General features: G+C 34.9%; 1 protein-coding gene across 1 annotated transcript; it reads right to left on the reverse strand.

Annotated features, from left to right (window-relative positions):
- Positions 1-2,718: 2,718 nt before the first annotated feature.
- Positions 2,719-7,952, reverse strand: HGO (homogentisate 1,2-dioxygenase). The gene is made up of 9 exons (XM_086658076.1): positions 7,496-7,952; positions 6,813-7,043; positions 5,777-5,856; positions 4,716-4,883; positions 4,436-4,611; positions 4,218-4,287; positions 3,945-4,099; positions 3,668-3,751; positions 2,719-3,224 (listed from the first exon to the last, which is right to left on the reverse strand). The coding sequence occupies exons 1-9, from the start codon at positions 7,681-7,683 to the stop codon at positions 3,024-3,026; spliced, it is 1,353 nt and encodes a 450-aa protein (XP_086514202.1). The 5' UTR covers positions 7,684-7,952; the 3' UTR covers positions 2,719-3,023.
- Positions 7,953-11,851: the final 3,899 nt, after the last annotated feature.

An 11,851-nucleotide genomic window follows, 5' to 3' on the forward strand; every position in this document is an offset into this window, starting at 1 on the left:
GGAAAAAGAGTCCATGTATTGTTCTTTTGAAGAGCACAAAACTCTTCCTTCATAGCCTGAAACTATAAGGGATCAGAGATGGCTTGCTTGATAGTTTTTGGTTCTTTTACTTGAGTCACCAAGTTGGCAATGAAGTCTCCAAATAATGCAGACTTAATGACTCCTGCCTTCAATCTAGTAGTCATTTTATGAGTCTTAGAAGGAATAACTTGTCCTGATTCAGAAGAAGAGGAAGAAGAATTCTCAACAGAATCTTGACAAGGGAGAGACAATAAATTATCTAGGTGACCATTAGAGCTAGTATGTGTGTTAGAAGTTGAATGAATAGGTGTAGGCTGATTTGATAAGGATAAAGGTTCTGAGGGAATAGGAATATTAGGAGAACTTAATGGTATATTGATGTCCATAGGTAGGTTAATAGTAGAAAAAAATTCAGGACATTGAAGAAAGGCTGGAATGTTTTTATCAGGAAATACTTTTTCTTCAAAGGTAACATGTCTTGATATATATACTTTCTCAGTAATAAGATCATAACATTTATATCCTTTGTGAAATGTACTATAACCCAAAAATATACATGGTTTTGATTTAGGTGACAGTTTGTCCTCTCTGTAAGGAACTAGATGAGGAAAGCAAAGACAACCAAAAGTTCTAAGTAAAGTATAATCTGGAGGTTTGTGAAATAGTAACTCAAAAGGAGAAGACATACCTATAAGTCTATAACCTTGCTTGGTAGTCTGTTAATAAGATACAATGCAGTGAGAAAAGTTTCAAACCAGAAAGCTTTAGGTAAATTGGCCTCACCGTTCACCCAAATAACAATGCAAGACCCATTTCTTTCAAGTGTCTATGCTTCCTTTCAGCTAACCCATTTTGTGTTCTTGGGTATGAGGACCGGAGATATGAAGAGTAATACCATTTTCAATTAAAAAATTGTTTAAAAGTACCCATAGTTAATTCTTTTGCGCCATCACACTGAAACACTTTTATAGATGAAGAAAATTACTTTTCATTCAATATTTTGAAGTGTGTAAAACATTCAATTACCATATACTTTGAAGTTAAAGGATTAATCCAATTGAATCTAGAGTAATTATCCACAAACAAAACATAATATCTATAACCAGACTTAGAAGTCACAGGAGCTGGACCCCAAATGTCATTATGAAACATTTCTAAAGGTTGAGTTGTAACTCTTCTTGAGTGTGAGAAAGGCAGCTTTTTGCTCTTTGCTAGAATACAAGAGGTGCAAGTTGTTGGAGAAGAGTCTTTAGGTAAAGTCAGATGCCCATGTGACTGCAAAAGAGTGGTAATCTTATTGCTTGGATGTCCTAGCCTTGAATGCCAGTGAGCAAAGGCAGGAGTTGTTATTGTATTGAAAGAAAAGGCAGAAGTAGTAGGAAGCTTTATTGGATAGAGATTGCCTTCAACATTCCCTTTAAGGAGCAGGGTCTTTGAGTTTAAGTCCTTAATTTCATTACCCCAAGGTAAAAATTCAACAGAAACATCATTATCTTTAGTAATCTTAGCCACAAAAAGAAGATTTCTAGCTAAGGTTGGAACACATAGAATATCATTTAATTTGGCTGTAAATTGAATCAGAGGGTTTTCAGATGTACCTTTGTGTGCAGCATAGAATTTTCGACCATCATTAACCATTATATGTTGATTCTCTTGAAGTTCTTCAGAGTTAGAAAGAAGAGAGGGATCTGTTGTGGTATGTGAAGATGCTCCAGTGTCGTGAAGCCATTCTATAAATGTTTGTTGATGAGACTCAACTATTGAAGGATCAATATGAAGACCGGCAAAACTTGAGTTGACTTGAGTAGTAGATGATGAAGAAGATGCATTATTGTTGGGTGATCCACTGTTTCTTGATGTTTTATATCGAAAAAAGCATCTATTAGCAATATGTCCCATCTACACACATATTTGACATTTTTCATGAGTATGACATGAAGTTTGAGAAGCATTCTTGTACTTATTTTGAGATGGAGTAGTAGAATTTTTGTGTTGATTATTCTTATTGTGATGGTAAGAAGGATTTTGAGATTGAACATAAAGAGCAGGGGAGGTATTTGGATCAAGAAATGAAATTGCCTTAGATTCAGACTTTTTCCTGCTCAATCTAGCTTCATGATTAAGAAGAGAGGCTTTGATCTCAGAAAGAGACATGTTATTTGTTCTATTCTCAAGAAAAACAACCACATTATCATAATCACTTCCTAATCCATTCATAATATGTCGAATCAGTTCTTCTTCACTGATTTTAACATTGATAGCAGTAAGAGAATCAAAGTTTAACTTTGCATTGCTTAAATAAGCAGACATTGTATCTGATCCTTTTCTTATTGTTTGAAGTTATTTCATGAGTAATCTTTTCTTAGCATGAGAGGTTTGAAAATAAAGCGTTTGAAGATTATTCCAAATCTCAGAGGACGTTTTAGATCAAAGAACCTCTCGAGCAATTGATTCAGTAAGTGTTGAAGATTATTCCAAATCTCAGAGGAAGTTTTATGAACTTCCCAGGAGATCTAATCATTGACATTTTAAAATCACAAGACCTATTTCTCTCTATGAAAAGTTGGAATTTTTAGACCGTTTTTCCTGTAAAAAAAATTGTAGGCTCAAATCGGTTTTGGTTCACAAATCGATTGAACCCCACTACCAAGCCAAAGATGCTTGAAATGGGTCTTATCGAACTAAATGTAACTGAAATGAAAAGAATCTATTTTAACATTAATTCAACTAAACCGTTTACCTAAAGTTGATGATCTTCCACACCAACTTTAATTTATTATACATCCCATAGTAACTCAACATTGCTCTGAAAGATCAATAACAGAAATGCAAAACAAAGATGGCTAAGTAGTAAGAAGCATCCACATTCTTCCTTATTTCTAGCATTATTCACAAGTTTTTATACACAAATTCTATCTAAAGTGTCAAAGAAGCAAATGCCTGGATTTTTCGTTTTCTCAGAGCTACCACCTGGCTGAGAATCAACCAAACTTGTGCTTGTTTTATTTGCTGCTGTGAGCATCTGATCCTTCACATTCGAAGTGGGATTTCAATCCGATCCAGCATTGGTAGTAGTTGTGATCCATACGAGGAGACTCGAGAGCCCACGGACATACTCGGGGTATCAGACTTGATTCAAACATGAAAGCCATAGTATCAGTTATCTTGAATGGTTTTGCATCGCTTCCACCCCTAATTGTCGCCTGGCAACATAGGTTTTTCGGTGTTAATTGGTGAATGATATATATATACATGCATATAGCTAGAGAGAGAGAGATATGGAGAGAGATGTTGAAGCTTGTTTGGTTCGATATCCAAATAAAAATAGAATGTGGAAATACAGGTTGTATTCTTAGCAATCAAAGTATCCAAAACGCTTTGGGTATTAAATCTGTGAACTTCTTTTCGATTTAAAAAAACTATGAAACTGAAAAAATCACTAATGGAACACTGAGAAAACTTTTTTCACGGTGTCGTTTCAGGACCGTCGCAGGAAAATTGTAACAGAAATGATCTAATTGATCACACACAGGTACCACGTTTTTTTTTAAAAATGCACAACGAGAAAAGCTCAACACAAATGACCTAATTTTCATAGAAAACGAAGGGCTGGCCAACTCCACCTTAGTTGTGAACAAATTTATACCTCGAACGTATTAGTATCAGGACCATGTGGAGTCATGCAGCTATGAAGGCTTGCACCTCCAGGGAGGAATCCATCCGCTTTGGCCTACAATCATGTCAAATAAGATTATCTCTGCTTTTTGCTATATACAAGAGTCTACCATATGCTCGATAAGGATATCTATTTGCTGACAGATGTAAAATGGTTAGGAACTTCGAGGCCAATTATCTCATAAATGATAAGCTTAGTAGTCAAATTATGCACCGAAGTATAAAGTAATGAACTAATAGAGAATCACCTCGTATTTTCCATAAATTAGACCCATAAATTCGCTCATGCAATTCCGATGGTAATATGGAGGGCGAAACGTATGCTCAGCGACCAACCATCGGGGTGGGAAAATGACAAAATCAAGCAATGCTACACCAGGCTTATCAGTTGGTGCCGTCAATACTGAAATCCATAAGAGAAATATTTCATATTTACACGAAACAAACCTGAGAGAGAGAGAGAGAGAGAGAGAGAGAGAGACCAAAGTTGTAAGGAAAACAGAAAGTTACCTAATACTTACCTGTGTTTATCGAAGGATCGCCATGATCGATTAAGACAGTATTGAATGGGCAGAACTTACTTAGATCATACTGTAGTCATCCATAATAATTGCAACATTTTAGTCATAAACTAATTTAATAGGTGTACAAGTGAACCCAAACATTTAACAAGAGCTAAGATTTCAAGCACTTAAGCCTCTCTATCTGAAATCCAAATTGCATCAATACAATATCTCACCTTATATGGCACATAATTTCCATGCCAAGCTACCACGTTGAATGGGGAAAAATCTTGCTTTGCAGTAAATAATTCACCACCAAACTTTTGTACAACAGTGTACCCTGGACGAGCTTTATCTTCATACCAAGCAGAGGGCACGAGAAAATCCCTTGAGGCAGCAAGACCATTAGCACCTAATAGATAATCAAAGTACATGATTTATAGTTGTTACTTAACTTGCTAATATCTTGTCAAATCTTAAAAGGGAACTATGAACAATATTTATATACTTCAATACCTATTGGACCAAGGTCAGGAAGCTGGTAATGGGTACCGAAAACCTCGGCAATATAACCACGTGATGGACCATCTGGAAGGTCAATGGTGAATCGGAATCCTTGAGGTAGGACAACGATTTCACCCGGAGATACATGCAATTTCCCACATTCTGTTGTGATCCATAACCCTGTTTCAGCAATAAGATGTATAATTGAGAATATACTATGGTGATATTATTGAGTGTATTGTAAAATTCTTAGAGGTTAAGTCACTGACCAATGAACGTGCATTAACTCATTCTACAGATAAACACAGGAAAATGGTGAAGTTGATAAGATGAAGAAGCAGAGTGCTTCCATCTTGTGATCAGAAGGCGGTGGAGGTTGAAGAGGTCAAGGTTCAACCAATGTCCAAGTCTTACAAGGTTTAATATTTAGGGTGTTCACGATCAGAACCTGGCTAGTTACTTAGCTGATCTCTATAAAATGATTACAAACTTAATCCGGAAGAGCTGAGCCCCCATATGATTTTAAAAATTTTGCACTTTCTGTTTGAGTCTCCTGAGAGAACAAAAGGGAAAAATATGACCACGTTCAATGTTCTTTCCACATCTAAACGAGCAAGAACTGCGGCTAGAATCTATGTAAGCACAGATGAAGTAGATAAGATACCACTAGATTCGAGGTGATTGGTTGGGCTTCAGGTTCAGTTTTCTGGACAATTGTTCTGTGTGGAAACCCTAAAACAAGTCAAAATGGTCATATATAGTATGTCACCCGTCAATGTTCCTTCGCAAATAAGTCAAAGATTTAAAGAAAACCTTATAGAAAAACATATACTGCTACTGTCAAGTTTCTTCTCAAACTTGGGAATTTAATGGGTCATGTTAAGCATAATCCTATATGAAAAATGTATTTGTCCAGACTCCACCAAGCCAAAGTATAGTCTTCCTGAGAAGTTTCAATGACAATAGCAACAAAGAGAAGTTAACGGAAGAGGTTTAATAATTTACTCCATGGATGAGACAATGTTATATTCAAATATTCAATCCAGAAATAAAATTAAATAAGATCTACTTACTTCCCTTTTCAGGAACTATCAAGAAATCGCCATCAGCATTGCAAAAGGCGGTGTTTTCCATTGATTTGTTAGCAGCATACCTATACGAACACAAGGTTTATCTGACGGTCAATTTGAATAGCTTCTCAACTATCCATTCAGATAAAATAAACATATATGTATTATCAGTAACCTGGTCACTATAATTTGTAGCATATTTCTTCTGAACAAGTCCAGACAATTACTGAACTCTTGACCATAGAAACAAAAGCAACCACATAATGATGGACGAAGACTTGGCAAAGTCTGAAGGATGTATTTTTACGCTTCACAGATAACAACGAAATAACCAAAACTTGATATGGTTTCAGCTTACTAGCTACCCGATACCAATTCCCTGTTCTTGTTTACAAATAATTAGTTCATGTTACAGTTTCACCAAATGTTGTTGTTATCTGATTATTTGAACTTTTAATTACATTTTTCATACTTGCCAAATTTTAGCAGCTTCAAAATGGTAGTATTATCAAATCATAGAATTTTCTTCACAACAAGGCTGATACATTGCCATCCAATTGCTCTAAAAGTTAATTCTTAGAATTTAGTACAGCATAGAATGTAAGGTGATAGTACTGAGCTGTTTTGCGTAAAAGGCCTCCAACTAAAGGTAACGAGTTAGGGTAGCTAAATCACGATAATTAATAGGTACCTCATTTTGCCCTAATAAGTTTCAAGAAGTGTCTAGTTTAGGTTCATTGTGGGAGGATTACCATATTTGGCATAAGTGGACAATGTTCAGCAAGTTACATTCCTCTTTAATCTTATTTTCAATAAGTTCGACTGATTAATAAGTTTCTTAACTAATACAAAAACGAAATCTAGTTAGCTTTACAGTTCGGTACTCTCCAAGTATGAATTTTACCCACACATAGATTTTTCATAAGAGAAGTTATACAAGGTTTTTCTTTTAACATGAACTTAAAGATCATTACCGAAGATTATCATAATTAGCGATTTTGACAAGTGCATTAAAGAACAGGTACAAAATACCAATTACATGTGAATAGCATATCCATTGCGAAGGAAAGAACTTCCGGATCCACATATGGTATAAAGTCCATCAATGAAATCAGTTGGCGTATCTGGAATCTCTTCAGGCTTCCACCTCAACTGAGTAGGATTAGCAGAACTAGTGTTTTGATTAAATTCACTCACAAGTTTTTTGTGAGCAGGAACACGGGCTCTGAATGGCTCATGGGTAACCGATGGCTTGATCCGATAAAACCAACTGCACAAAAATTAGACCAAGACAACATTATATTGGTGAGAAAGAGAGAGAGTTATATTGATGATCTTGAAGATGCTGATTTTCAATTCTCAGTAAATTTCCTAAAACATATAATAATATTGTTAAAGAAACAACATAATCTGGCACCAACCCTGACTTAGATGCTGAAGAAAACCCTAGTTTCCCATACTCGTTGTGGTGGAGAGATTTCCATCATCAATGGAACAGTTGGAAGAAATCATGATGAACTCAACCATATCCCAAGTAAGAATTTCTTATTTTGATTAAACCGCATCATCATATCATATCGATCAAATAAAGGGAAATTTTCATAATCATTAATGAAAATCAAAACACAAGCCCCTAATCTGAATCAGAATTAGAACCCCAAATATCAAATCAAAATTGAATAACAATCTTATTAAACAAAAAAGTAATACTACTAGTACTACCTTTTCTTATTAAGGTTTCGAGGGGCAGTGAAAGAGGTGCCAGAAATCTGCTCAGCGTAAAGACCAAGAGGACAAACAAGTGGATTATTTTGTCCTTGAGGTAAAGCTCCAGCAATGGCTTCCGACGAGAAATGATTGCCGAAACCAGAAAGGTAATTAAGTTCCGCCCAAGAAGAAGAATCATCCATCTAACCTAACTGATAAAGAGAACCTTAATTTACTTAATCAAGGAGAGGGAGAGTTTTGTAAGAATATTTCCCAGATAGATACAGAGATAGATAATCTTCAAATTGTTGGGAGCAGTAAGTAAATGTGTCTCGGTGTTTATGATGCAAAATATTGGCCCCAAAGAAATATTCATTTCGTTAATGAAGGAGTAAAATCCAAACATCTTCCGTGGTTTTGATTATATTATGCGGATACAAAAATAAATAACATCATAATAATTTGAGAGAACATTTTTACTGTCATAATTATAGATACTAAGAGCATCTCCAATGCAAAACTCACAAAAATCTCTATTCATCCTATGTGTCAAGTTCCAATTGAGATTCTCACTCCTAGGTGGCCTTAATAGAGATCATTAATTTTTTTTTGTCTCCAATGCAAAACTCTAAACTTATCTTATTTACTTATGTGACATAGTTATTTTTGTCAATAAATAATTAGTTATTTTAGAAAATATAGAAGACTCAATTTCTATTGGTTGAAAATCAAATATTGATGAGTTGGACAATTAGAGATATCTCAAGAGGACACTCTATTTCTAGAGTGTCCTCTTGAGATATCTCTATTCCACCCTCGACACGTCATCTTAGAGATCCAAATAGAGTGTTGCATTGGAGAGGAATTTTAAGAAAAAAACTCTAAAAATCCTAAGTGGCACTCAAAATTTCTAAGATTGAGTGTTGCATTGGAGATGCTCTAAGACCTTTAAAGGCCATAGCAAAACCCTAAAAGGCTATACCAAGACTCTTAAAGGCCATTACAAAGACCTAGAGAAAATTCATACTTTATTTATACTATATAATTACAGACTTTTTACATACTAGTAATGAAGACCACCCTTATGAATAGAATCCATGATCTCTTGGATTTCAGAGTACTGCACATCTAACATAGCGAATAATGGAGAAGTTGGAGAATTGATGAGTTTGTGGATTGAGGTTGTTGATCGGAGATGAGATTTTCTTCTTAATGTCAACTATGCTTTGAGTCTTTTTGATTTCGAGTTTGAGCGAAAGAATCCTCATTACACACTAACAAACTGCAGTATCTCTTTCTTCATGATGAACAACTTCATCCTCCCTCTAATCTTCCAGCTTTGTTACTCCAAATTGCTAAGGAAAGAAATAAAAACTAAAACAAACAACATCCCCTTTGTTATCTCACATGGATATCTCTAATCTTCCACCTTTGTTATCTCACATGGATATCTCTAAATACTTTTACTTAATGCACATGTTACTCATAATTCAACAAGAAAAAAAGTAGTTTTTCGATGAGATATATATAAAGCAAACCATAAAATTCTTACAAAGTCAACTAACTTACGGAAATAAAAGAAGGTACTACATTCCATACTTTTTTCTGACAATTATTTCTACTCCATTCAGGTAGAGCGTCTGCTTTGGAGTTGCATTCCCTGAGAGCATGAGTGAAAATGATGTTTGTGAACTGCTTCTGAAGATTTGGTGACTTTGAGATGATATGTTTGGATTGCCAGTGTAAACCGTTACTCTGATCATTGATGTATTTGATGATGTTTTGGTTATCACTTTTGATGTGAACATGTTGGACTTGAAGTTAGATCGCCCATAAGATACCGTTGTGTATAGCTAAGCTTTCACATTCTTCTGGATTTTGTCCTCTCACAGTGTCTGCGATGGCTATGATAAAATTTGCTTCTTCATCATGGATAATACACCCTATTCCAGCTGGTTTTGTCAGTTGCATAAAAGAAGCATCCACATTAATTTTGAGAAAAGGTGTCGATGGAGGTCTCCATTGCTGTTGCCTTGGTTTTTTCCTGCATTTATTGGTTATTAATGATTCATTTTTTAGTGGTGTAGTGGGCGTATTGTTGATACGGTTAATCATCTGTATTGGAGTTTGTTTTGGTGAGTTAAAGCTATTATCGGACCTTGCTTTCCAGATAAACTATAGAATTTTTGCATATAAAGTCGTAGTTTCCTCATCTAATTGTTTCCATTGCTTAACCGTAGTTAATTGTTCAGATCTAATCTGGCATAGTTACAGTGTAGTGATGTCTAGGGTTTCATTTTCGTCACAGTTTGTACAATTGTATATGTTTCCAATATACCTGTCAATTTTGTCCCTTACTGGTAGACTGTTTGTACAGCATTTCCATAGAAATAGTTTTATGCGAGGTATAGTGTTCATATTCCAAATGAAGAACCACTCAGTTTTGTCGTGCATAGGTCTATTACTCCCATTTCTCAAATAATTATACATTGATTTAATAGAGAAGTTACCTAATTTAGTGAGTGTCCATTTAGCGGTGTCCTCCTTATCATTCTGCAAGTTACTACTAAATTTTCCAACCACGACTGGTGTAAGCTCGACGGGATTGACCGCGCCCGCAGGGCCCGTGAGATACCTAGTCTAAGATCAATTAATTGTTTAGGATATGATTATGTAAAATTTTCTTTCTACTCAACCAAAACACCCATAATTTTGTATGTTAGCCACAACAGTTATAGATTATAGTAACTTGTAATTTGTCCATAAATGTGTTTGACGACGGGATTGACCATGTCAGTAGAATGCCACAGACATTTGTTCAAAAAAAATAAAAATAAGAGAAATGAATTAAAGAAATGAGTATAAAAACTATGGTTGCAAGAAAATTAAAGCAATTAAAACCATGGATTACACCACTAAAAAAATATGGAGATGGTGTTTTCTCTCTTTCTTGAGTAAATTTGTTCCTCCTCAGCCTTATCATCCTTTTCTAACTCATGGTTTACGACAAAGATCATATACAAAAAATAGTAGTTGACACTGTAGTGAGTTAAAAGTGTTTAAGGCAGCATTAGTAAGCTTCTTCTACCAATTGATCAATGTCCTTTAAATTTACATCAAAAAAGTTCTTAAAAATTTAAAAGTCAATGAATAAGAATATCTATGTGAATAAATGATTGTTTTGCTATTTACTGCCTGTAAAAGTGAAAAAGAAATTAATTGACAAAAAAGAGATTGTCAAAGGGGAGTATTACTTGCAAACGAAATTTTACCTTTGCTTAATGAAAGAGATTCATGGAATATAGTTTTGAATGCCTTCTAATTATAAGAGAGAGAGTTAGAAAAACTACTGGTAAAGAGAAAAGTGGGTAAATAAGTTAGTTTGTATTTTTTTGTTGTTGAACTTATCGAATATATTAAACTAAGAGTCATTACAAGAAATTAAAACCTTATTACAATACATATTAATAAGAAAATACGGAACATTATGCCAAGTCTTGGATCGATTCTTTTTGCGAGCCCATTTGGCTAACTTGTCTGCTCGAACGTTAAGATTTCTCTTGGTATATTGGAATTGAACTGCGTCAAACCTGTGTTTCATTTCGTGGATTTTTTGAATGTGCATAGTAGATTTCCACTGTATTTCATGAGATTGATCTGATATGTTTTTTATTACATTTATGTTGTCACTCATACTTTGGAGGTTTTGAGATTCCGCCCATAAGAGGCTGTTAAGGATCGCCACCGTTTCACTTTCTTCGCTGGTTCTGCATCTTATTGTAGAAATGTGGGCAGTTATAAACTTCGATTCAGAGTTGTTGACTATGAGACTTAGTCCAACAATCGAATGGTTATTTGTAAAAGATGCATCAACATTATTTTTAAGCTGGTTCGGCAGGGGCGGTTGCCAATTGGTTTGTTGTTTTTGTTTAGTAGGTATAATATTTTTATGAGTTTCCGAGAATGTAATTACCATGTTTTGTACGGTTTATAGTTTTTTGATTTCGTGTTGGAAGCAATGGTCACATCGCGTTTTCCAGATGATCCATAAGATTGTAGCAAAGTGTGTGTTGTTCGAGGTTTTGTTTTGATCTGGTGCATCTTGCCAGGAGAAGGTCCACTTCGTTACTGATGTTATGTTATCTGCAATGATGTTAAAATAGAACCATATGTTTCTAGTTGTAGGGCAATGCAGTAATGCATGCTCTATTGTTTCGATCTCGTCACAATTCGGGGAATTTACATTGTTATATATGTATTTACCTATTCTATAACTCACTATAAGTGCTTTGGTACAAATTTTCCATTGGAAAAAGTTTAATCCGGGGTACTGTGGGGATATGCCAAATAAAGTTCCAATCATGGTTATTC

Source organism: Eschscholzia californica, unplaced genomic scaffold (genome assembly GCF_041429995.1).
Source record: "Eschscholzia californica isolate CP2 unplaced genomic scaffold, dmEscCali1.0.p SCAF_2, whole genome shotgun sequence".
Classification (NCBI taxonomy): Eukaryota; Viridiplantae; Streptophyta; class Magnoliopsida; order Ranunculales; family Papaveraceae; genus Eschscholzia; species Eschscholzia californica.